This window comes from Phaenicophaeus curvirostris, chromosome Z (assembly GCF_032191515.1).
Source record: "Phaenicophaeus curvirostris isolate KB17595 chromosome Z, BPBGC_Pcur_1.0, whole genome shotgun sequence".
Taxonomy (NCBI): Eukaryota; Metazoa; Chordata; class Aves; order Cuculiformes; family Cuculidae; genus Phaenicophaeus; species Phaenicophaeus curvirostris.
The window spans coordinates 72,940,522-72,967,389 of record NC_091431.1 but is presented as its reverse complement, the minus strand read 5'-3'; the positions used below and the strand labels follow the sequence as shown (position 1 = coordinate 72,967,389).

Below are 26,868 nucleotides of genomic sequence, written 5' to 3'. Positions count from 1 at the left end.
AAGAGAGGAAGATTTGTTTATGTATCTGGCAAATCATCTAGTATAATGGTAGATCTTCCTGTGACCTTTTTGTGAAATCCAGCCCTAGCTCACAAAGGCAGTGGAAATGAAATGAAAGGAGAATAGAAGGTGACAGCAACAGCAGACAGATCTGTCCTTTCCATTGAATGAAGGACGGTGGGTATTAATGATGAACATCTTATTTCATTATGAACAGCAACAATCAGTAGGAAAGAGCAGATTAGAGAGAGGTTTCAGAGAGTCTGTTTATGGTTAGATCACAGAGCCCATAAACATGATGCTGAACTCTGTCCAGCTTATCTAAAGAGGTACAAGTCATGAGCCATCTCCCTTCTTCGATTATTATGTATCCCACAATTATCCCTGGTTGGACAAATTCAGGAAAAAAAGACATTTTATCCTTGAAGGTTGGTTTAAACATGTTATATCATCTGCCACACTGACATTATCTACGGATTACAACGCTCCAAAGTGAATAGGATCAGGTATGTTTATTTCTAGGTATAAGGTTTTTCTCTGCAATATCTTTCAAATTTCCAGAGCACTAGAGGCATTGAAAAAAAGGAAAAGTATATGTAGGGTAGGATTCATCTCATCTATTTATTGCTCTCAGAAAAATTATACTTGTGGCCTTAATTCCTTCTAATCTAGTCTGTCTCTGGTCAATTCATCTGGGGGAGGAGTCTTAATCAGTGGTCTGGATCATCCTCTGGAGGGTCTCTATCACTCTGTCTTCATCAGATTCAAACAGAGCCAGTCCAGTTAAGTTAGGCTAGTTGGCTAAAGTTACAGTAAATTAATCCCACAAAAAATGTCCTGCAGCAAACTATAATACAGTAGTCATTTCCTTCCCACCATGCACACATATTGAACAAAAGTCTTGTTTTACTTTTTCCTCAAAGAAACCTTTTGAGTTACAGTTTGGCATTCCAGAAGTCATTTGGCTTGGATGCTCATGTAACACACAGGGGCTGCATCAGGGAAATACTCTCTTCTTGCAAAGGTCTAATCCAGAGGTCATCAGAAGCACCTGAGATGGCAGCTCTCAGACCATACACAAGCATGGGGACATGAGGTTGTTAGAGCAGACACATCCTGAGTCAGATGGATAAACTTTAGTAAAAGAAAAAAAAAAAATCAGTTTACTTTTGATCTTACAAGAGAAGTAAATCACGATGTCATTTTCTTTAGCGTATGGCCAACAGACACAACTTCAAGTGAGCCAGACCACATGATGGCTCTTTCTGTGAAACAAAAATGCCCTCATCTGTTAATTTTAATTTTTATTTACACAGACTTTTTCTATTCTACATGAAGGAATTGTATACATGTAATGCAATAAAGATGGAGAAAGAATAAATGCTGCTTTTTCCTTTTCCAAACATTAATGAAGCTGGAAGTTATCTGTCTTGTTATAAGATTAATTAGTATGTTGTCAGCTCAGCTACAGCCTACAAATCACATTATTAGGTCAGTAAGTGTCAATTCTTAGTGCCTTATCCAGGGCTGTTTGGTCAAAAAAAGGACATTCTTTGGCCCAGAAGGCTGTGACTCAAGCCTACGGTTTGTTTAAATATGATGTAGCCATGCAGTAAGAATCATAGGGCCCCTCACCACAAGAAGGATGTTGGGGCTCTGGAGCGAGTCCAGAGAAGAGCAACAAAGCTGGTGAAGGGGCTGGAGAACAGGCCTTATGAGGAACGGCTGAGAGAGCTGGGGGTGTTTAGCCTGGAGAAGAGGAGGCTGAGGGGAGACCTCATTGCTCTCTACAACTACCTGAAAGGATGTTGTGGAGAGGAGGGTGCTGGCCTCTTCTCCCAAGTGACAGGGGACAGGACAAGAGGGAATGGCCTCAAGCTGCACCAGGGGAGGTTTAGGCTGGACATTAGGAAAAACTTTCTCACAGAAAAGGTCATTGGGCACTGGCAGAGGCTGCCCAGGGAGGTGGTTGATTCACCTTCCCTGGATGTGTTTATGTCACGGGTGGATGAGGTGCTCAGGGACATGGTTTAGACACAGTTTCTCACAGCGTTCTGCTTGAGAAACTGTCAGCCTCTGGGCTGGACAGGCGCACACTCTCCTGGGTGGAAAACTGGTTGGATGGCCGGGCCCAGAGAGTGGTGGTAAATGGTGTGAAATCCAGCTGGAGGCCAGTGACAAGTGGGGTTCCCCAGGGCTCAGTGCTGGGTCCAGCCCTGTTCAATGTCTTCATCAATGATCTGGATGAAGGCATCGAGTGCACCCTGAGCAAGTTTGTGGACGACACTAAGCTGGGTGGAAGTGTCGATCTGCTGGAGGGTAGGGAGGCTCTGCAAAGGGATCTGAACAGGCTGGACCGCTGGGCAGAGTCCAACGGCATGAGGTTTAACAAGGCCAAATGCCGGGTCCTGCACTTGGGGCACAACAACCCTATGCAGTGCTACAGACTGGGAGAAGTCTGTCTAGAAAGCTGCCTGGAGGAGAGGGACCTGGGGGTGTTGGTTGACAGCCGACTGAATATAAGCCAGCAGTGTGCCCAGGTGGCCAAGAAGGCCAATGGCATCTTGGCTTGGATCAGAAACGGTGTGACCAGCAGGTCCAGGGAGGTTATCCTCCCTCTGTACTCGGCACTGGTGAGACCGCTCCTCGAATCCTGTGTTCAGTTCTGGGCCCCTCACCACAAGAAGGATGTTGAGGCTCTGGAGAGAGTCCAGAGAAGAGCAACAAAGCTGGTGAAAGGGCTGGAGAACAGGCCTTATGAGGAACGGCTGAGAGAGCTGGGGTTGTTTAGCCTGGAGAAGAGGAGGCTGAGGGGAGACCTCATTGCTCTCTACAACTACCTGAAAGGACGTTGTAGAGAGGAGGGTGCTGGCCTCTTCTCCCAAGTGACAGGGGACAGGACAAGAGGGAATGGCCTCAAGCTCCGCCAGGGGAGGTTTAGGCTAGACGTTAGGAAAAAATTCTTTACAGAAAGGGTCATTGGGCACTGGCAGAGGCTGCCCAGGGAGGGGGTTGAGTCACCTTCCCTGGAGGTGTTTAAGGCACGGGTGGACGAGGTGCTGAGGGATATGGTTTAGTGTTTGGTAGGAACGGTTGGACTCGGTGATCCGGTGGGTCTCTTCCAATCTGGTGATTCTATGATTCTATGATGATTCCCAGCTGAGTCTTGGGCACCTCATGGTGATGCTACCATCTCCCCTGGCATCTGATCCAGACCTGTGCCATTTTCCTGATGCCCAGACTGAACCTCCCCAGCAGTTTGTGGTTCCCTGGGGCATGGTCCGATATCTCCAGAGCACATGACCCTGTTATTGTTACCACTGTCCCTCCATGAGGTCAAGGAGCGCTTGTTCACCTGCCCCAGCTCCTCTTCCTTGGCATCTCCTCACAATTGTGTGCTGTACATGTTGGCAACTGTGTGTTGAGCCCTCTTGAGTGTCTCACCATGACCCAAGGGCCCAAATTGGCACTGTGTTCTGAATACAGGCTCCTCCTAAGTATCGGCAAAGGAGATAAGAGCATCTCTTAAGCTGCTGGCCATGGTCCTCTTGATGCAGCCAAATATGTGGTTTGCATTGAACACAGAGAACTCACTGTTAGCTCAGATTTAATCAGACTGTGAATGTTACTGTTATAACATCTTGGTCTTCTTGAACTCTCCAGCATGTATAAATCTGGCAAAACTTGGTGTTTCTCCTTCCTGAGCTTTGTGGGAATCCTCAAGTTTCTTGGTGCCCAGTCCTCAAGTTTCTCAAGGTCCGTCTGGGTTGGAATTCTTCCATCCAGCATGTCAGTCACTCCCTCAGATTTAACGTTATCTGGAAATCTGCTGAGAATGCACTCTGTCGTTGTTCAGGGTGTTGGTGATGAAGTTCAGTGCTGCAGACCCAAGTATCGACCCATAAGATATTGCACTCGTTGCCAGTTAAGGCTTGTGCAACCACAGGAACTTCATCTCTTCATTTGTCAAATGTGTTACAGTTCCTAAATGTGCCTGACAGTTTCCTGGAATTAACAACAACAACAACAAAATCAGGGACCCAAAAAGGTGAAATGTACATTGATTCAGCAATTTGTGTTCTTTTCTTTCCCATCTCCTGCTAATTGCTTGTGAGGGAAATGTCACGGCGTGAGACCTTCATAAGCTTCTTCCTGCAGGGAAGGTTTTGCTAAGAAACAGTTGGTTCTGGGCTTTTTGAGACCTTATATTAATTGGGAGCCTGCTCCTTGTAAGGAAATGGACTTTGGTTTGCTTTGTTCCTCACCTCAGCAAGCTTTAGGGTCATAAAAGGTATTGACAGATGAACTGCCTGAATCCCTGAAGCTTTCTCCTTCTTCTTAAGTCCTTCCTAGGGAACTGCTCAAAATTAGCCTCAATTTAACATAAGCAATTTTTCACGTCGACATCAAATGTTGCTTTGGTTTTGCTCTTTATGATTCATTTTCTCCTCTTTATTTTTTTCTTCTAGCATTCTTTTTATCCCCTCTATAAGAGTAGTTGCGATTTCTTCCTATTTTCTGTATTCAAATAATTATCCCAAAGAAGTGGTAGATTTCTCAAAAAGTTTTCAGTCCCCCCAGCTTTGTCCTTGCATTTTGTTGTGAATGGAGCTGTGGGAAGTACTGTCCGTGTGGCCCAAAGTGAATTAACAGCCCTCTTGTGTAAGACATGGCTTGGCAGACAGAGTTTTCAAAGCTCAGCTATCTAACCAAGAGCAGCAGATGCTGAGTTTCTTTGTAAGACAAATTTGGGTTTGATGATCTCATTTTAGTTTTCCAGAATTTAAGGGCTTTGGTTCTGACACAACAATGAATGTCTACTCACATGGAATCAAATTTGTTTCTATGAGTCTGCCTTTTTATTGTCAAACACTAAAAGCAGTAACTTTGGTCAAATTATAAATAATGCCAGGTAGAACTGTTGTAACACTTTCCACGGCAGTATTTGTAAGATCACTGCAGGTGATGGTACAGCCTTGAACTCCCCAAAAGTCACGAACATTGACAACATGGCTGTTCTCTGCAGCAAAATACAGGCAGTCATGGGCATATGAAATTCAGGAGACAAAGATCATCTTTGGAATTAGTCTTTTCCTAGCATATATATAAGAAGAGATAGGAGTTGGTGGGGCAAACTGATGTTTGAGAAATTGGGATTGTTTTTCCATTAAATGCAACACAAACAATATTTTAAGAAACAAGTGTAGAGAAAGAAGACTTATGGGAGGGGATTGTGGGTCTCAAGATGATGTGCACTTTGCTTTCAAATCCCTGTGCCATATAACACAGGGAGAGCAGGACGAGACAGACTCCAGCTGAAGAGTCCTGTATGCCACAGGACAGCTTGGAGGAGCTTGTGGGACTGCAGAAGGAGCTCACAGTGTGGAAAAGGGACTGTGGTCTGGTGGGAAGCCCAGGAGAATGTGTGCTAATACTTTAGCTGTAGCTAAACCAGCTAAAATATGTTCTTTAATTCTCTTCCATAGATTGCTGGATGTTGCTGTGTGAGTCACTTTGCTTCCTAAGCCACCTTGGAAAACTGGGAGTCACAAGATTGGCATTCTCTGCAAAGCTACATAATTCACAGTGCTCCATCTGAGGCACAAACTCCTGTCTTCTCACAGCATTGCTTTGCAAAGGCAGAGTGTTCCAGCTGTGTTTGGGGCACAGACTGGAAGGGCTGGCTTGTTAGCTACCATGGAACATCCTCCTTTCAGACTTACTCTCTCTTTCCAGGAGCAGGCACAGATGCCAACGTTTCCTTGATCCTCTTTGGGGAGAACGGCGACAGCGGGACCCTGGCTCTAAAGGAGTCCAACAAGTCGAACAAGTTTGAAAGGAACCAGATGGATGAATTCAACTTCTCGGACATGCTGAGCCTGGGAGACCTCTGCAAAGTGAGGATCTGGCATGACAACAAAGGTCAGGAAAACGACTTGGTGGGCTGGGAGAGTTTGAGACAATGTTTTTACCTGAGGGAAGGCAGCCTCCTGCTCTATCTAGACATAACCCCTTCACACAGGAGAACATCTCACACGGTGGTGTAGTGTCTGCTGTAATGGATCCCCAGCTTCAGTTAGAGCTTACAGCCACTACTGCAGAAAAAATATTGATAGCTCCTCCAAAGCAAAGCCATCCAGCCTTTTTTTAATCCCAATACACCAATTCTATTAATGCAATGACTTTTTCACATGCCAATATGGCACTTCCCTAGCAATTTTTTCTATGAGTCTGACACCAACACATGAGGTAATGCAGCATAACAAAACACAGTGAGCTTTAGAAGACAGAAATAAAGATCTGTATCTGTCTTTATTAAAATCACTGCATCATACGGCGAGTGTACAGTGCCCTGCTGAGAGAGATTCTGACATTTCCCAGCTGCCAGACAGCTGAATTGCTTTCACAAATGGCAGAGAAGCACTCAGTACCACTGTTGTAATCATTTGTGTTGTTATTCAGGTGCCAACAAGCATCTTGTAACAAATGCATGTAGTGACATCTCATCCCATCACATCTTCATCTAAAAGAGATGATCTTGCGTTAACAATTATTTGCCTGCTAATGGCAGGCCCTTGCTTCAGCCTGAAAGGGAAGTTTGATCGCACCTAGCAGCCTACTTGGATCAGTATTAAGAAGGTGGTTTGGGCAGCAGTATTTATCCAATTCCTGGGAGGACTTGCAGCAGGACTACCCAGTCATTACTTGATTGTACTGAAGCAACCGGTTTATGTCTGGGCTGGGGTTGTATGTCAGTGTGGGCTTGTTCTGGCCATTATCCTCTTGATATCTCCAAGTTGTAGCAGATGGGAAAGGATGCATCTCGAAAGACATTAATAAAAGATGTTACCTTTGGATCAGACCCTCCCACATGAAGTCTTCCTCCTCATTGTTATTAAAAAAAAAAAAAGAAAGGGGGGAAAAAAGAAAGAAATCTTATTTTAGAGTCTGTCTGTTGTGAAATATGGGAAATACGACCATTTCCCTAACCTGGTTTCATGATTGTTTCATCCTCAGCTACTGCAAGCTAATATTTATCACTCCCATAATACAGGACAATTTAGTTATTTAAGCTCTGTAATGTCACATTATATAGCTGGCACTTAATGCAGTAAGGGAGACCACTAAACTTGATTTTAGAACCATAGAATTAGATTGGAAAAGACTCTTAACATCATTGAGTCCAACTGTTAAACCAACGTGGCCAACTCCACCATTAAACCATGTTGTTAAGTGTCACATCCACATGTCTTTTAAATCCCTCCAGGGATGGGGACTCCACCACTGGGCAGCTTCTGCCAGGGCCTGAGAACCCTTTCTGTGAAGACATTTTTCTTACTATGAAGTCTACAACTCCCTGGTGCAACTTGATGCCATTTCCTCTTGTCCTAGCACTTGCTACTTGGGAGAAGCTGTCAAAACATTTATTCCTTGAAACTAGAGCTTAGATGCTGAAATGGAATGGGCCATCAAAATACCCACTGCAGTTTTATCTCAGGAATCTCTGCAGTTACAAAGGTGGTTTGGATATCCTTCTGAGAAGGAATCAACATGGGCTTGCAGATTCATTTTCAAATATATTACATTCTAAAGTTTCTATAAGCAGAATATTTTGCTCAGGAGGAATAATGATTCCCTGGTGGTTGCTTGTGTTAACAGAATGCAATGCACCCACCAGATCAGAGCTGATCCTTAGGGCTCAGGCACATGAACGTGCTAGGGTGCAGGAAGATGAGAACTGGGTCAGAGTGAGGGTCTGTCAAGCCCAGAACCATTTCCAACACCAGCAGCATTGGATGCTTGAGGAAGAGGAGGAACTGAGGAAGCACATGTAATCTTTCCCTAAACCACTGTATCTTACTCTATATAGCTCAGGGTGCCTCCTAAACTTGATACAGTTTTTGTCCGTTAAGTAACTTTCAGTGAATTTTCACCTTCAAGCGTTTGTCCAGACTCTCCAGGAAACATTTAGCACCCCTGGCATCCCATGGCAATGAGTCCCATGAGTGTGCTCTGCTGCATTACAGGTGAATCTTATTAATCTAGGTGGTTTTGCTGCTTTTTCCTTCTTGCAGAAGCAGTCATAGTTCACCATCTTCGCATCACTGATAATGCCGTTGATACAGTCTGAGGAGTTACCATATTGCAGCTGAGCTATGGTAATTGCTACCTGCATGATTTTGGTTAGTGGCAAAGAGAAGTTACAGAGTTTAGCCTTAGGCTGAGAAGTAAATAAGCTCAATTATTTTAAATTTGCTGTGGGCTAAGAGCATGTACGCAGATAACAACCACAAGTCTGCTAAAAGAGTAAAACATGTGTCCAGAACCTGAAAAAATACTTCATATTTATGCATATAAATACACATTGCAACCTCATATTCTCTTTCCTTATTTCCTTCACATCACTGTTTTCCGTTTATAAATAATAGTTCATAGGGCTTTTACCAGATCTAGCTGACTGCAGAGTTAAGCCTTGGACAAACAACATGCTCAGGTTTTGTTCAGCAAAAATGTACTTGTTTTTTCCCCCAGAAAGCAGGACAACTGTAGTTTAAATCATAACATATGTTGTCTTCATTGTTCTTGCATTAGTCATGTGGAAGGCATATCCTATCTAAAACTTCACACAATGCAGCATGACAGTTTGTTGGGTGGGTAAAGTATTTATTACTGCTGGGATCCCAGGCTATAGCTATCCTTTGCATATATTATGCCTGCTCTCTCTATATAATTTATATAATTTGGCTGTGCCACTGATGAGAAATTCCTGGCTCTATTTTTTGGAAAGGAATAGTGGTGTCAGAGGTTGAGGGTTATGTATGGTTTTTGTCAGATGCCTGGGGGACTTTGGGTATTAAATAAAAATGTGCTTGCATTTACTATTACTTCAAGGCATCGGATGCTGATCATTCTTTCTGTAGTTCTTTTTATTTTTTGGACTAAATGATTCCCTGCCAATAGTCTGTGGAAGACTCAACCTCACACTGGCCGACCCCATTGCTCCTCACATGCTGAATACTTGGAACACGGTTGACATTCTTCTGATGTTCTTAATGATCAGACACAATGACAGCATCATCCTGTTTTCATAGAATTGTAAAATTGTTTGCTTGGGAAAGATCTTTGCATTCACTGAGTCCAACACTACCTGTCCACTACTAAACCATATCTCTAGGCACCTTGTCCACTGTCTTTTAAATCCCTCTGGGGATGGTGACTCAACCATCTCCCTCGGCAGCCTCTGCCAGGGCCTGAGAGCCCTTTGAGTGAAGAAATTTTTCCTCATATCTAATCTGAAGCTCTCCTGGCACAACTTGAGACTGTTTCCTCTCATCCTGTCACTTGTTACTTGTGGGAAGACTCATATTAGGCAAGTCACTTTGACTCATATTAGGTGCCTTCAACACCTATGGGCTAGTTAAGAAAACTAATGACCATCACAAGCCTTCTTTTTCTTTCAAACATCACCTAGTCCCAGCAAAACGTCATCCAGCTTGCCCCCATTTTGAAATAAAATGCATTTAAATTGCTTGACTAAGGGGGCTAGTTTGCCATGGAGCCCAGTCCAGCATCTGTTCCCATCAGCAAAGCTTTGCTACAATGGCTTTGCTCCTACTTCACCACCCGCTTTTGTTTATCCTTTCACTGAAATTTGACTGCAGTAGGGTATTCGGAGCTGAAGGGACAATAATTGCAATGGCAAAGGCTGTCAGGTTTTTAAACCACTAACAGTGTGTTTGCCTTTTCTGGAAAAGCATGTCAGTTTTATAGTCCCACTTTAATGCTTTTAAATGCTGTTTTCGCTACAAAACCTGATGAGTGGCATCTATGTAATGGATATAAAGGGGGAATGAAACCCCCGTCTAATTCCTCCAACTTCAGTAAAACTGATTAGGGAGAAAGTCAGCACTCATTTGCAAACAGGCAGTTTAGAGACTTTGCAACTCAATTTCAAGGAACTTGCTCCTAATTTTTTTAGGTGTTTAGAGCTCATCAGTGAGAGTCTGGTAACAATGAATTGCAGTAATGAAATCTAGTTTTAAGCTTTGCTCTATGTCTTTTTATCTTGTCACTGTTTACTTTGAGATACTGATGTTCGACCTAATATATTTAGACTCCCTGAGCAAATTTAATCATTTCCAGACTCCCTATCTCCCAATCTCAGATAGGCACTATGTATTTTCTCATATCTCAGTTCATTTACTTCTACATTTATGCAAGATCAGTATCTGTAGGTCTGTAGAAATGCTAGCTTTCTAAATATAGGCCTCAATTTTTTCTGTGGTTTAAGGAATAAATCACCATTCTGGAAGAATGGCCGAAAGTTTCTCAGTATCTCAGTAATGGAATTATTTACCTAGAAAAACTGCTTTTTTTCCTTCCCCTCCTCAACACGCACTTTTTCTCCTTGTAAAAGGATATACAGGAAATCTGGATTTAGCTCCCTCATCTGCTTGAGTAGATTTGAACCCAGACGATAAGCAGTCTTTCTAAAGTCATTAATTTCAGATTCTTTATTATCTCAGTTGCCATCAGCCAAGGGGAGCCAGGAAGAGTCTAATTGTGGATAAACCAGACTTCTCTGTGCTATTATAGGAGGGAAGATAGAAGTACATAACAAAGTTATGTAGCCCAAAAACTTCTTTGCCTCAACAGGGCTCTTCTCTCAATTCCACCAACTGCTATGATATTGTCTAGAGTTTTAAATAGCTGAACTGCCCCAGTGACTCCTTTTGTATGGCTCTTCCAATGAAGAAAGTATCTTATTGCACTTTTGTGATCTGGATGGAAGTAAAAAAGAAATAATACATCCTTGTTTTTCCTTTTCTTTCTCTAAAGGAGAGAGGAACATTATCTTGGATAAGATCTTAAATTGTCCAGACTTTGAACTCGCAGCACGTGGCTTTTCCAGAGACATGTTTCTGCAGTGCAGAGACATGATTCCAAGCCTTTTGGGCACTTGTAGGCCATAAATTATTAAAGGAAACCTAAATATCTGAGGGTTTAGCCCTTTGTAAGGATTTGCTCAGCTATTAGGGTTGAGATGGGCTTTCCTAAGCCTTCTTCACAGTGCTCTACTGTTGCCCCACAAGCTTTGTTGATCCATTGGACAGCTTTGTTGAATCATTTCTACTTTCAATAAAGAAAATGAGAGGAAGAGAAACAGATGCGTAAACCTGTTCAAGGAAAGGAGAGTCCATTATCCCATGTTTTGTAGGTACCTCAGTACCTGACACAAGGCACTAGAGGGAACGCAAAGTGCACACCAGTCTAGTGTGCCAGCAACCAAGTTGTGGCTGCTTAGTCATTCAGGTTGCCCGAACCTGGCTTCAGCCCCTCAGGAGACCCAGGCACCAACTTGTGGAGTCCTCCTCACCTGCCATGTACCTTCTTCTCTCTTCAATGGTAGGTTTTGTCCTTTCACTCATCTTTACTATTTCAAAGACGTGCTACAGGAATTACAGTGCAAGCAGAAGATACTGCAAAGATCTTATAGTTCTGAGTTGACATAACACTGGGGGGAAAAAAACGTAAGCAAATAAAAGAACAGACTTGGAGAGAAGGCAAAGATTTTGGTGTTGAACTTGCACAGTCATTCATTTCCTCCCAATCTCCTGTAACTGCAGAACCCCTCACTACAGAGTGGAAAGAGCCCAAAAGACCATATAGGACAATAGGATTATGAATTCTGTAAACACTTCTCTTCTGGACATTACAGAATCACAGAATCACAGAATAACCAGGTTGGAAGAGACCCACAGGATCACCGAGTCCAACCGTTCCTACCAAACACTAAACCATATCCCTCAGCACCTCGTCCACCCGTGCCTTAAACACCTCCAGGGAAGGTGACTCAACCACCTCCCTGGGCAGCCTGTTCCAGTGCCCAATGACCCTTTCTGTAAAGAATTTTTTCCTAACGTCTAGCCTAAACCTCCCCTGGCATTAAGAAAAAATTCTTCACAGGAAGGGTCATTGGGAACTGGAACAGGCTGCCCAGGGAGGTGATTGAGTCACCTTCCCTGGAGGTGTTTAAGGCATGGGTGGACGAGGTGCTGAGGGACATGGTTTAGTGTTTGATAGGAATGGTTGGACTTGATGATCCGGTGGGTCTCTTCCAACGTGGTTATTCTATGATTCTATGATTCTATGATTCTATGACTCTCTTTTCCACAAGCCTCCATGCTCCTCTTGGGAAGAAATTATCCTGCACCTTTGTTAAATGCTTTTGTATCAAGTATGCCTGCATAAAACACAAAATACGCTTCAATCGCAAGAATATCATGTGAGAAAGTGTTACATCTTCATTCTGAGCTGTTAAGATTTTTGCAAAGGAGCAGTTTATCTGTTATATAGGGAGTGAGAGAAGGGTTGTCTGAGAGTGATTTATGGGTGGGTTTGACCTGAGTCAAATCATGGACTGAACAAGTTGCGCAGACAACTGAGGTAGAGGGGCAGGGGACCTGCTTTCTAAAACTGTACCAAGTGTTAAGCTTTTGCTTTGTCAAAGGTTGTAAGAGGGTTTGCATTGCCTGTCTGCTCTGATGAGAAATGTCGTGGTGTGAACTAACATGATCCCAAAGAAGAGATATACAAAATGGATCTATTTTTATTCTGCCACTGGCTTACTGAATGACCTTGCGTAAATCACATCCTTGTACCTCATTTTCAATTATGTAAATTAGGAATAAAAATTATTCACCTTCTTAAAGTGTTTTGAGATGTACCGATGCAAAGCTAGATGCTATGATTTTAACATCTCACGATTAATGCTGTGTTTCTAGCAATCTGACACTGCTATCAAAATTCCCACCACTTTCTGGGTGATGTCTCAAGTGGTGGGGCTTATGGATGGATGGTCATCTAACCAGGCAGGGAGTAAATAATGTCAGAGGACACAATACTGATGAGCTGTCTTTGCAATGGTCATTACTTTATGTTTCAGAAAATGTGAGAATTAAAAAAAAATGCAATTAAGGGGCTGAGCAGAAATGGTTGATAGTTGTGAATGACTGGGCAGCAACAGTTCTTCACTGGCCTGTGAGCAGTCAATGTCCCAAGCAAAGTTTTTCTTTCCTTCCTATGGGAACATAAGCACCACTAATTACAACTATTATTCTTGATTAGGCACCAGCTGCTTTCAGAACCAAACCAAAGAGGATCTGCTTCAGGTAGGCAAGAGACAGAGAGCAAAGTGAATTAATATGGCTGCAAAGAGTGGAGTCAGTTTAGCTTCCAGGGACGTCTATATAGCCGAGCCTGGATGTGGCTCGAACAGCACAGATTTTATTCCACCAGCTCTCAATTTGCAAGGGTTAGTTAATGTTCATTAAAGTAAGGTCAAGGACCAAGTGCTTGGTGCCTGGTGAACCACTAGTTTTGATCCATTCTTGCTCCTTTTATCCTATATTTCTGCACGTATCAGAACAACTTAATGTTTTAGGGTTGAATATAGAGTGGGACAAGTGTTGGCTGTTCCCAAGAGGGGCAAAAGGAACTTCTAGACCTGTGAGTTGGGGTTTTAGTTAAATCAAGCAGTAATGTCATTATCTGTGTTACATCTGCTGCTGCTAAAGTCAGAGTCGATTGCGCTAATCACTGCAGAAGCGCATGACAAGGAGCTTACAATCCAATCTGTCTGTCCGATATCAGGAAAGCACAGACTTCAAGAATCACCTGGGAAAAAAGGCAAGATGGTCCTGCAAAGACTCTGCAGGTGTACACAGAGGGACTTTGTCCAGAATCACCTAGTTGTCAGCTTGGACCCTTTTCAAAAGGAGGATAAATCGGACAAATAATTGCTCTTTTGGATAAAGACACTTGGGGAAAAGAATACATTTTCCTACATGACACTAAATTATACAACTGCCAGAGTCAAGTAAGCAAAGTGATTTTGTTTTCCCCAAAGCTCTTCTCCTCCTCTAATTACATTTGAAATGTTTTGCATGCTATTGAAAATGTCACTTCCATCTGCGGACTGTAACGGAGCCTTCATGGCACAGCCACCGGTTTTATTAGGGCATCTTGCTGCTGGGGGGTTTGACGGCAGCGAGGCAGACCTGGAGTGAAGTACCTTTTGTTACAAACATTGAACACTTGTTACGGCGAAGATCTTCCACAAAGGCACAGTGGTGGACAAACTATTTTCAAGACTGAGACCTGCATAATCAAGCAGGGACTGTTCAGAGAAATACTATTTCTTCCTTTCTGCCCTCAAGCCGTATTGGAGATGTTTAGTGGTCCTGCTTTGTGGCAGGGTCACTGCAGAAAAGCTCACGATGCTCTCCAGGGCATTCATGGCGCTGATTTGTTCCTGAGCCCTTGTTCTCCTGGTACTGTTGGGCGAGGTGCCATCGGCTCTGGACCTTCTGCAAGTACTAAAAGAAGAGTGATGGAGCAGCTCTGGCTTTCACGATGAATTAGAATCCACCCTCCAACAGTGCTGAGGGGAAAGGCTGACGAGCCATTGCTGCAGAGATCCTCCACATTCTCCTGCATGGCCAGGTTGTGTGTGCAGTAGACAGGACCTAGGAAAGTATTTCCACTCTCTACGTCCACAACACTTTTCTGGCTCCCCTTCCTCACTCCTTCCATAAACCAGCTTGTGCTAAGGATTTGATGCCCCTGAGCATTATAACTGCATAGGATGTAGTTTCCATTCCTGTTGTTTCTTGAGTGCTGTAACATCTCTGGGCTGGATACTCTGCAAAAAACTGCATAGGAACAGGAGGTGTAAAAATGATAATATCCTGAAACCAGGATTTCATGACCTGAAAAGCAGTTCTGCACACACAGTTTCTTTTCCTTTTCCTCATATGCTTCCCAGCACACAGCATCCACTCAGTGGAAGGGAGGTCTCACGTTTAGAATCTGCTTCACTGGACTTTGCATATTTTTCAAGATTAATGCAAAAAGAAATTATATATATATCTTTTCCCCATCTGAAACAAGAGAAAAACAACACCTTGACTAGTAAAGCAGAATAGTTTCTTCAGCCCTGAACCAATCCTTCCATTTCCATATCAGCTTTTAAATGGGGTTTAATGCTGTGTCAGTGAAAGCCTTGATGTGACACCACTCCTGGCGCCAGGGAACATGGACAGGGTGGGAAAATGTGCTGCTCTGGACATAGTCAATACAACATTCACCTGGGGTGAACTATTTCTTTTGAGAAATGAAACACAATACAGGATTCTTCTGCAGCCTCCAGGTTCTCCTAATCTCATTTAAGTTGCTAACTACCAAGAAGAAAAAAGGGAAAAAAGAAAAACCAGTTCTAGGGAGAGGGAATTGACATATTCTTTTCTTCAGAGCAGAGAGGAGGATGCTTTGGGATAGTTGCAATTTTTTCTAAAGTGACCAGACAGCTCCTTGGTTTAAGATATCCTTGTGCTGTAAGGGACACCCTGTTGGTATTTGCTTTTCAGTGTCAAACTCCTGACAGAGCCCAGAGCTAGCTCTTTAAATAGCCCAGAGATAAATGCATCTTTTTCAGGGAACACTAGGAAAAGCTGCAATTTGTGCTTGCTTTGTCCTCAACTCCAACATATGCTGGAAAGTCAGCTCTGGCCCACCTCCCCCTGTGATATAAGAACAGGTTTTTGTTGCAGTTCTCCTGGTGAGTGGCTGCTGGGATCAGCCTGGAGAAGAAGGGGGAGGGTATGTGCATCTCATTCAGTCACTTTTCTGAGACTGCTGCTTAGCACTGATCCTGTCCCAGTCATGCTGTTCACTGCTGGCAACATGACTAACATCACCAATTTATTCTATCCTAGTCTGCAGTCATTGATCTCTCTCACTGGAGACGGATGGGATACTTTCTTTCTTTCATCCTGTACTGTTTTAACTAAAGTTTTGATGGAAGCAGAACTGCCTTCTGAATATGCTGCAGAGGTGTTCATTGAACTTAAATGGAAATGTGACTGCCAAAAAGATTAACAGCTGACACTGCCAACATGTTTAGAATACATTCCTAAACAGCCTCAAAAAGCAAGTTGCTCCAGGTAGAGAGCGCTAGGAGCCCTGAGGAATTCATAGAGATCTTCCCAGGAGGCAATAAACTGGTGAGGATCTCTGAGGTTGTCTCTCGTTACAGGACAAGAGACAATGGAGACTACTTAAATTACAGCAAATCCTATTTAAACATAGGGAAAAAACTTTTTTTTTTCTCTGCATGGGCAATCAAACACTGGCACAGCTTGCTCAGAGAAGTTCTGGAGTCCACATCCTTGAAGATACTCAAATCCTGACTGGATACAGTCCTGAACAACTTGCTTTGGCTGAGCTTGCTCTAAGCAGTGGGTTGGACCAGGTGTTCTCCAGAGGTCCCTTCCAGCCACAATGATTCTGTGCTTCTATGTCTCTGAAATCTAAGGGCCAAGTGGCATCTTCGGTTGAGTTCCTTGCTTTGTAGCAGATAATTTCCTAGCTTGAAGAAGGTTCAGGAAGCCAAAGTACGAAACAGGACCGGCTGAGAGGCTGATAGACAACTGCCAGCATGTGGTGTGGATCATTCACAGTCCACAGGAACAGGCTGATTGTTGACATAACTCAAAAAGCTGCCATCATTTTGTTTTCAGAGCTAAGGAAGATTAATATTTGCAGACTAAGGAAGTAGGCACATGGCAGTTTGTTCTTGGGAGAACAAGAGCTGTTTAACTTCTCTGAGATGCAAATAATAAGTCAGTAGAAATGTCTTATCATGAACATCACCCTTCTTTGTCTGACTAATAACAGGACTTGTAAGTAGAAATGTCAGAACCTCTCATATCCTCAGGCTCAACAAGGGCTTCTTCTATTTCAACAAAAAAATCAGTAAAATGTTCCCAAATGCCCTTTTCATCATTTTCAAGTTGTTTTTCCACTGGAAAAAAAGAAAAAAAAAAACCAAACCCCAAAAAACCTGAAAGCCAGAATTAAAAAAATGGACAACTGAAAGAGAGCTATGACTCCTCAAAAGGCCCCATAGAAAACATGTGGTGATTTGCTGGTCTTTGCATTCATCAATTTAGTCTGTCCCACACTCCTGGTCAGTCACAAGCATTAGCGGATGGTTGCTTGGCAAAGTCAGGAGAACGTGGTTGGAACTAGATGATCTTTAAGGTCACTTCCAACCCTAACTATTCTATGATTCTATGATTCTATGATCTTATCCTTGACCGTGTTACAACATCTTTATATGTAACCAAAAGGTAGCTACTCCCTCAAAATCACAGCCTGAATGTAGAAAGGGGATTGGGTTATGGTCTTCACCAAGCTGACATTGCTTTAGGTATCAGAACAACATTGTGTTCACTGCTGACATTATTTGTGACAACAAACAAACATTTTTAGCACTAGCAGGGAGCTACCAAGGAGCAGTATCTCACCTCCTTACCGAAGCTTTGTGAAAATATACAAACATTTTTTATTTTGTTTCTATGCTAGGAATCGCACCAGGTTGGCATTTGGAATATATTGACGTGATGGACTCTGCTATGGACAAGACATTTCGCTTTCAGTGCGATCGCTGGCTGGCTAAAGGTGAAGATGATGGGCAGCTCATAAGGGAACTGGCTTGCGCCAATAATGACATCCTGGAATTGAAGGAACGGACCAGTAAGTTTGGAGTTGACTTTTGGCATTTGCTGAGGCACCTCAGAGACCATAAGACCACATCTCCAGCAGGCTGCTCCGCCAAGGATTGCCATGCAATAGGAATTTGTATTTGTAGGCTTTAAGGGCTGGATTATTTACAGGATTCTTTAGTTCATAAGTGCAATGCTGTATTAAGAAAGAAATAAATCAGGATTTATGAGGAAAAAAAAAATCTCATTCTGGGTTGAAACCTAAGAGGAGTCTATCTGCAGCATTTCAATCCAGCAGTAAGCCATAAGGACACATGCTTATTGTCTCATTAGAAATAATGAGCTTGAGTCTGTGAGGTGGAAAATAACTTCAGTCCTTAAAGTTTTGTTAGTAACATTGTTCCAGCTTCCCTCTTAACATGATCTGGGCTACTAGCTCAAGTATCCCAGCTGAACATGACGACTAAGCTTAACACCCTTTCGCCCGGTGTCTGCTCTGGGTAATTCCACTGAGTCCGAGGTGATCACACTGGTGTCTGATGTGTGAGCGAACAGGAGAGCAAGAGTTATTTAACTGTACTGATGATATGCAAAGTGCATCTTGACCCCTCCTGCATCACAGTGCTCTTCTTCAGGAGAGCCCTGGAGAGCTAATGATCACATTATGTCAGTGTGACGTCTCTCTGCTCCTGCAAAAAAAAAAAAAAAAAAAAAAAAGAAACCAAAACAACAAAAACCTAGCATTGTGATTGCCATTTGAGGTACATACATGCCAGTGCAGCATCTGAGCACATCCTGTTGGGTGCATGGATCCCCACTGTCCCTGTAAGGAATGGTGGTGCAGAAACTGTGGGATTTGGGCTGTGCTAAAAAAGGGAGTGCTTGGTTCAGCATGGAGCTGGTCACCACTTATTCAAGAGCAACTCCATCTGCTCTTGCTGCTTGATGGAGCAGTACTTATATTTTCCTCTTCTCTATTAGTGCATGAAAACCACAGCATGTGGAAGTCGAAAGGCCCATGGATTTCAGTGTGGTTCCATCCTTAGTTTGTGAATGCTTTCTTGTGTGCTGTGATAAATATTAGGAAAAGAGTTTTTAAGCAAAGTGACAGGCAAATGAAGAGATCTTTCTGGCCACCTGCTCTTCCTTTTTCTGTTTAATGTTTGTGTTAATTATGATTTAAAGCCTATGAGATTGTCACAGTAACAAGCGACAGAGAAGATGCAGAAACAAAGGAAAACATCTGGATCATCTTAGAAGGAAAGTTGGGCCGCTCTAAAGAATTCCTTATGGAAAACTCCTCCAAGAAAAGAAGATTCGAAAGGTAGTGGGACTGGATGGCTATAAACTGCAGAGGGGAAGATTTAGACTAGACATAAGGAGCAATTTCTTCACCATGAGAGTGGTGAAGCACTGGTCCAGGTTGCCCAGGGAAGCTGTGGCTGCCCCATCCCTGGAGGTGTTCAAGGCCAGGTTGGATGGGGCCTTGGGCAACCTGATCTAGTGTTGCACTAGATGCCCCCCCATAGCAGGAGGGTTGGAACTTGATGACCTTTAAGGTCCTGTCCAACCCAAACTATTCCATGATTCTATGGTTCAATGGCTGGTGGGCTAAAGGAACTTCTCACCAGTTGTTTGTCTTCCACAATTGCCCACCTCTTCTCCAGAATGGTCTACAGAGCTGTGCTTGTGCTTTGCTGTTGATCATCCCCTCTTCCAAAAAGCCCTGTGGTTTCTCACCTGGAGTAAAAGGAAGACATGAGATTAATTTCCAATAGGCAGACAGAGAGCAGGTTTAAAAATCGTAAGAAAAAATCATTTGGTGTAAGAAAATGTAGATGATAAGAGTGTGTTTGTGTGCCTTTTTGTGTTAGTACATACAAACAGGCTTCTTTGAGCCTGCAGGGAAGCTGTGTATTTTTGAGCTGGGAAAGGCAGAAGGAAGCTGGAGGTGTTTTTAGTTCCTTTTACAGCATCTCACTGGCAGTGGGAATCAGAGAGAAAGTAAAAATAGTTGGAGGCTAAATGTTGTCAGAGCTGCTCAGATTTGACTTTCCAGACGAATCTGGGTGGAAAGGCTGAAAGATCACTGTCATGTGAGGAAAGATGAATATCAGACTCGTGAAAAAAACAAGCTGGAGGCACATTTGTGTAACATGGGGCAGATTCCTTCTGCCATGTGGGACAAAAGTGCTCCAGATGTGAGATGGGTTATCTGATTTGTTTAAGGACACAGCATACCCTTAGGAGACTGGAACCTCTTCAAAGTCACAGATACTGCTGATTTTCTATTGCTTTGCAGGGAGGAAAGGTTTTTCTTGTGGCTCTGTAAAGGAAGGTGAAATTACATCTGATGTGGACTCTAGTATGACTGGCTGAGATTTCATGTTAAACATGTAAGTCTGGGAGGAGCTTCCTCCTGAGCTTCAGCTGCTGGTGTATACAGTGGAGTTAAAGACACCACTCTCCAAAGCATTAGTCACAGTCCATCCTTGGAGGCAGGTTGGAATAAGGACCAGTTCAAGAAGCTAAACCTAACAGATCCACAGGGACATGACATGGAGTCAGCCAAGGGTTTGACAGAGACCTATTGTTTCTCTAAACTGTTTTCAAGCTGAGCTTCGGGAAGGGTGGCTGAACTAGCAAATTTAAAACAGCTATGATGGGTAGATGCGTTACAGATACAGTATCTGTCAAGGATGAATGAATAAGTGCCAGAGGGGAAATTAGTCATTCTTTAGCTTTATCTATAATGAGGCAAATTGATTTTATATGTGGAACAGCTCAAGTTTATCCTGGAAAGTCCTAGTGGCAACAACTTAAACTGTCACCCCCTAATCAGAGAAAATACTAAATTTAAATGTGGGAATTATACTTTGTGCTGAATGATTGTAGGTTAAATCAAATTACTCTAAATGGAGGCTTATCTACTATCTTCCGTGGTTATGTGCAAATGACTTAATGTCCATATGAGTCGAGTCACAGCCAGCCTTCAAGATAGTAACTGAAACTGCTCCTTGTTTCCTGTAGGGGAGCAACAGACACATTTCAGTTTTCTTCAAAGAACGTTGGGGATATTGCAGCCATCTGCGTTGGCCACTGCCCAAAAGATGGGAAGAAGTCATCTGCAAAAGCTGATGTCTTTTGGCATGTCCAAGAGATTACCATAACAGAGATGGAGCTTTGCAACAAGTAAGTGCCTTTTCATCTGCAAGGAGCTGTTCCAGGAGGGCATGAAGAAGCTGAGCAGCTCTGCATGCATCCTCCTGAAGCATTTCAGACTCAAGCAACAGCCAAATCTCAATCCCTTTCTGAAAGATAAGGACAAAGTGTTTGGTGTGTTAGGTACAGAATGTTCCTACCTGACTTGCCTATGCAGTGTTAGAGAGGGTGTTCACATGAGCAGGTAAGTTTAGAAACAAGATGGCTTTGGTGAATCTTGCAGCTACGAAAAATGAATGCCTCAGCTTGTAGAAAATGATTAGATTGATAATTTAGGGGTTTGTAGTATGCACTGCATAGATTGGCCTTTAGGGAAGTCTTGTAGAATGAACTCCTAGAAAAAAAAAGACAAAACTTGAACCTCTTATTCAGACTGATTTGAGTAGCAGATCCTTCTGGTATGGGGTCCAAAGGGCCCACTGGAAAGGCTGAAGTCATGCAGGCCAGCTAGCCTGATTAGAATATGACTGAAATCTGCCACAGCTGAAACATGAACATATCTGAAGAGCTCTGAGCCCGTAAGGTCCTGCACATTCTGGTCTAAGCCTTGTCTTTGGAAGGGTTGAAACTGACAACTGACAGAGCAGGTAGTGCAGGGACTGTGTAGGAACAAGAGAAGATTGTCCATTTGCAGAACAAGCTGCTCTTCAGAGAAAATACCCACAACGTTATTGTGGATTTCTGTTTTTCTCTATGATATTCCCATTGCTGCTGAAGAATTTAACTACAAGCAGTTTGTTCCAACTGGAACAATTGAGTGTTTAAGAAGAAATCCTTGAAGTGGTTTTTTTTTAGAAGCTAAGGGTCTCTCCTAGCAAATTAATCAGCCAGCAGAAGAGCCACAATAATATTTGCTGAATGAAAACTCAGTCAATTACATGCTAAAACATGTTTTCTTCTCCCAGTGGGAAAAAGCCTGGAATCCTTAAAGTCCAGCTGTGCAATCAAATCCTTGCACTAAACTCATTGGGAGCGTGCTGAAACTGCAGAAACAGTATGTTTCGAAAGGACCAAAGATCTTTTCTGAAAGCCCCAGATTTTTTAAAGCTGTTTTAAATGGTGGTAAAGGGTGGTGGTAAATGGTGTTAAATCCAGCTGGAGGCCAGTTACAAGTGGGGTTCCCCAGGGCTCAGTGCTGGGTCCAGCCCTGCTCAAGGTCTTTATCAATGACCTGGATGAAGGCATCGAGTGCACCCTTAGCAAGTTTGCGGACGACACTAAGCTGGGTGGAAGTGTCGATCTGCTGGAGGATCAGGAGGCTCCAAAGGGATCTGAACAGGCTGGATCCATGGGCTGAGCACGTTGAATTACATGGGTGATGAGCAAAGTCCCAATAGTTACCTTGACGTTCAGGTACCAACAAAACCTTCTCTGCCCTCAGCAGTGCTGCGGTTGTGCTCGATCATAAGCCCTGCAAGTGGGGCAGCCCAAGAGATGTTGTTGAGACTCGAGATGTGACCTGTGCTTTCAGCACGGCTGCTGAATGTGAGCAATTCCTGTCAGCTCTTCATTCTCCATCACGCCTGTTGCCTTCCAGCCAAACAGAAATGAGATTAGGGATCTAAACAGGCTGGACCACTGGGCTGAGACCAACAGCAGGAGGTTTAACAAGGCCAAATGCCGGGTCCTGCACTTGGGGCACAACAACCCTGAGCAGCTACAGACTAGGAGAAGTCTGGCTGGAAAGCTGCCTGGAGGAGAGGGACCTGGGGGTGTTGGTTGACAGCGACTGAACATGAGCCAGCAGTGGCCCAGGTGGCCAAGAAGGCCAATGGCATCTTGGCTTGGATCAGACACGGCGTGGCCAGCAGGTCCAGGGAGGTTCTTCTCCCTCTGGACTCGGCACTGGTGAGACCGCTCCTCGAATCCTGTGTTCAGTTCTGGGCCCCTCACCACAGGAAGGATGTTGAGGAAATGGCCTCAAGCTCCACCAAGGGAGGTTCAGGCTGAACATTAGGAAAAAAAATTTTCACAGAAAGGGTCATTGGGCACTGGCAGAGGCTGCCCAGGGAGGGGGTTGATTCACCTCCCCTGTGATCCAGTGGGTCTCTTCCAACCTGGTGATTCTATGATTCTATGATTCTATGAAATTAAAGAGGGCAGCCAGGAGATACCGGTAAAGCACGTTGTGGTGCTGAAGCAGGGCTCCAGTTTTACAGACACATCACTTCACAGCCGTGTTTTCTGTGCAAACAATCAACAGGAGCAAATCTCACCATAAGAGTAAACACTCATTTCAGGTATTCCTGGTCTCAAACATCTCAAAAAACCCACCCAGTCAAGTCAAAGACCAAACTAAAAGAGATTTGAGATTGCTCCAGCAATAGTTTTGAATTACACTGGGATTTTTGCCTTTTAGTAGCAGAGCTTAGTATGTGAAAGGGCTGTATTTAGAAGGTTTTTCTTGCAAATCCCAGGGCTAGAAAGGTCGTATTTTTTCTTCTAGCCCCTGGTGAAGACTGGCATGCTTCCTTGTAACTCCAGACCATGAGATATTACACAGCCTAGGAAATAAAACTGCACCTTCAGGCAACCACTCCACCCTACTCTCATCCAGTTTTTGTGTCTCTGAGTCTAAAATTTTGTTCCCACCAGAATATCTCATCTACAAAGCTTCTTTCCAGAGAAAAGAGTGCTTTACTCTCTGACTGTGGAAAATGTCAAAAATGTTGGAAGGGCTTAAGAAGCACAGCACTGCTGCAACTGAAGTAACCCTTCCTCAAAGTGCTTATTTTATGTACAGACACTGCAATCCAGGTACAATCCCTCCAGGAAGACCTGCTGCAGTCTGGCAGTGGGGGAGGAGGGGCCGAGAGGGGAAACTCATTTGGAAATGATCTGCATCATTGGAAATGAAATACTTCATTAAAAGCAGAGTGCTCCAGCCTCTGGCCAGCTGCCAGGCATGCAGTAATTTATGGATGTGCTGTGTACTCCCTGCACGTCACCAGACGCAGCACTGCAGAGCCAAGAGCTTTCAGCATCTGGTGCCTATCATTTCTGTACTTGATGCTTTTTTTTTTTCCTGCTAAGGATGGGCTGGGTGATCTAAATTAGGAAAAGGGGGGTATAAGCCTCCTCCTCCTGTCTTTGCCATTTCCTTTTTCCTAGTTCCTAGCCTAACCTTAGCCATACCATCCGTGAGGATAATTGCTGAGCTCCCTGCAAGGACAGCTGCACAGATGAGACCTTGCTCCCAGACCAGTTAAACTCAGAAGCTCTGGGCTACATTAGGAGCAGGGCTGATTGCTAATCCTGCCTCAGTGGGTCAATAAATAGATGTGTAGCTGAAGAGGCAAAAGTGGTGACAGGTGCCTCACACTCACAACTAGGGAGATGTTGGATTTTCCTGTTGCAGTTGCAATGTTTGGTCATGTTCTTTCTAGACAGAAACTCTAGTGCTGGAACAAGTATGCAAAAGCATTGAAACAGCATCAGTATCAGGCTGTGGTCCAATAATGTGTCCACCTAAACCATTAACATTCTGCTAATTTTCCTTTGGTAGATACTTTTTCAGGTGCAATGTGAAAATCCCTCTGCGTTACAAGAGGCGGGACTACAAAGTCTTTGAGTGTGCCAAGGTCACCGAGAGCTTTGCCAGCAAAGCCCGGAGCTTGGTGCCAGTCAAATATGAGACAATTGTGGTCACAGGCTTTGAAAAGGGAGCAGGAACTGACGCCAACGTGTTCATCACCATCTTTGGGCTGAACGGGGACTCGGGGAAGCGGGCACTGAAGCAGAAGTTCAGGAACCTCTTTGAGCGAGGCAAAACCAACAGGTTTTACTTGGAAACGCTGGACATGGGGGAGCTAAAAAAGGTCCGAATTGAGCATGATAACAGCGGTCTGGCACCGGGCTGGCTGGTGGAACGGGTGGAGATCACCAACTCAGCGACCGGCGTGACAACCATATTTCCCTGCGGGAAGTGGCTGGATGAAAACCGAGGTGATGGGTTAATCTGGAGGGAGCTTTTTCCTAGGTACTGAGGAGGGCAAGATGGCAGGAGGGTTTTGGTCCTTTCTGCACATTGATTTTTTTTCTCCTTCTACTGTTTTATATTGCATTTTTCTTTTTAAAATGCTGCCTTTTATATTGACAGATTTTTAGCAGCAAGATGTGCTTTCTGGGTTAACATTTTCTAAAAGTAATGTTACTGTTTTTTAAGGTGCGTATAAAATTGTGAATTAAATAAATGCATTTATCGCTTATTTATTATTAAAAGCCACAACCAGCAGATCCACGAACTATCCTTTAATAGATCAGATTCTGTCTTCTGCTTTCAACACGCCCCTGCCAGGGGGCTTCCACCGCTGACAGGCTCCCTTTTTAGCTGAGTAAAGGGGATAAGGGAATTGAGCCCATATATTTAAGAAAATTGAACTTGAAGATCCCTTTTTTTCCCCACTTCTGGCACCTGTAAACACTGCTTGTCTGTACACATACACACCTCCAGAAGGCACCTCGTTGAAATCAGCGGGCACAGCAGGGCTTTCTGCAGGAAGGGTTGAGAAGGACTCGTTATCCATCCAGACAGGTTTCAGATGATGGATCTGGGTGGTGTTTTTCCACCCAGAGCAGAAGACCTAGCAGATAATCGATTCTACTGCAAGGAAGCCGTGCTAGCTACATTGAAAGCTGTCTCAAAATATTCTTACCCTATATGGCCTGAACAACAACACTGTTTCAGAGCAACTGTAATTCATTTTTGTTTCTTCTTTTAATAAGAATTGATGGCTTAGGTTGGCTGGGGGGAGGGCTGTTTGTTTTGGTTTGGGTTTGAGGGATTTTTTGTGGTGGAAGAGGGATTTCCCAGCCGCAGTTAGGGCCGGTGCTCCTCTAGGTGAGCTCTTCCCAGCTACTTGCATCACTACAGGTACCAACAAGAAAAGCTGTTACAAACTATTGCAGCTGGAGCCCCTTTTCCCTTCCCAGGGAGCAAACACATCCTTTGGAGGAGAAAGAGGGATGTCTAAGACACCTTGAGGATGCAATCTTCCCCCTGGCCTGCCTACATCGTAGGGAAGCTCTTTCCTTCCTGAAGCTGGTTTTAAACAAGCACCTTGTGCAAACAGGGATCAAATAGTCAAGAGTCGGTTAAACTTTCTGAGTCCACCCACTCCATTAGTCCCTGGGCTGGGGTCAATGACTGGGACATTACCTGGATGTGCCTGGCCAAAGACAGGACCGTTCACAGCCTGGTCATAGGCAAAGGAGGCTCCTGCAGAGGCTAGTGATGCTGAGACATGAGTTGGGGGCATATTGCAGGTGCTGCCAAGTGCTCCTGGATATTTGAAAGCTGCTGCGTCCCACCTAAGTTGTGCAAGGGAAGTGCTACATCTTTATGTTCAGCAGCAGGCACTACAAAAGAGACTTGAGCTTATTCAGGGCCATCTGTGCCAAGTCACAAATAATAGCCCAGGCTAATTCATTTTAGAAACCTTTCTGTCAACTGATGGTTTTGGAGCAAAGCAAGTTGCTTAAATGAGCCCAGTAATCAACCTCATCAATGATCAACTACTCACTGATGGGGAATAATAATAGCAGCCTTTACTGGCTGCATTCTCCCTCCTTGCTGCAGACTCATGCTACCCAGCTCCGAGCAAAGAGAATCACAGAATCATAGAATCATAGAATGGTTTGGGTTGTAAGGGACCTTAAAGATCATCCAGTTCCACCGCCTGCCATCAGGTTGCTCCAAGCCCCATCCAACCTGGCCTTGAACACCTCCAGGGATGGGGCAGCCACAGCTTCCCTGGACAACCTGGGCCAGGGACTCACTGCCCTCAGCATGAAGAATTTCCTCCTAATGTCTCGTCCTAAATCTTCCCCTCTACAATTTAAAGCCATTTCTCCTCATCCTATCACTACAGGACCTTGTAAAAAGTCCCTCTCCAGCTTTCCTGTATGCCCCTACAAGCAAGGATGGATCAGGAGCTGTGAGTTCACGGGAAGAGCAAGGTGGACCTCAGGAGGGCTGGAGCTGGGTGCTGGGGTCAGCAGGTGTGTTGCTTCTGCTGGACCCAGCTGGGATGGGGCTCAGGCTCCCTGGATGCCCAGGGGTCCCTCAGTCCGAGTCTGG

General features: G+C 44.0%; 1 protein-coding gene across 1 annotated transcript in view; it reads left to right on the top strand.

The window, feature by feature from the left end:
• LOXHD1 (lipoxygenase homology PLAT domains 1) overlaps window positions 1–24,947 on the top strand; it is a 159,274-nt gene extending 134,327 nt beyond the window's left edge. Inside the window, exons 38-42 of the mRNA XM_069880363.1 lie at window positions 5,737–5,922; window positions 17,428–17,598; window positions 18,753–18,891; window positions 20,598–20,759; window positions 24,295–24,947. Of these exons, the coding sequence (XP_069736464.1) occupies window positions 5,737–5,922; window positions 17,428–17,598; window positions 18,753–18,891; window positions 20,598–20,759; window positions 24,295–24,775 (1,139 nt within the window). The 3' untranslated portion in view covers window positions 24,776–24,947. The remainder of the gene's footprint in view (window positions 1–5,736; window positions 5,923–17,427; window positions 17,599–18,752; window positions 18,892–20,597; window positions 20,760–24,294) is intronic.
• The last annotated feature ends 1,921 nt before the right edge of the window (window positions 24,948–26,868 follow it).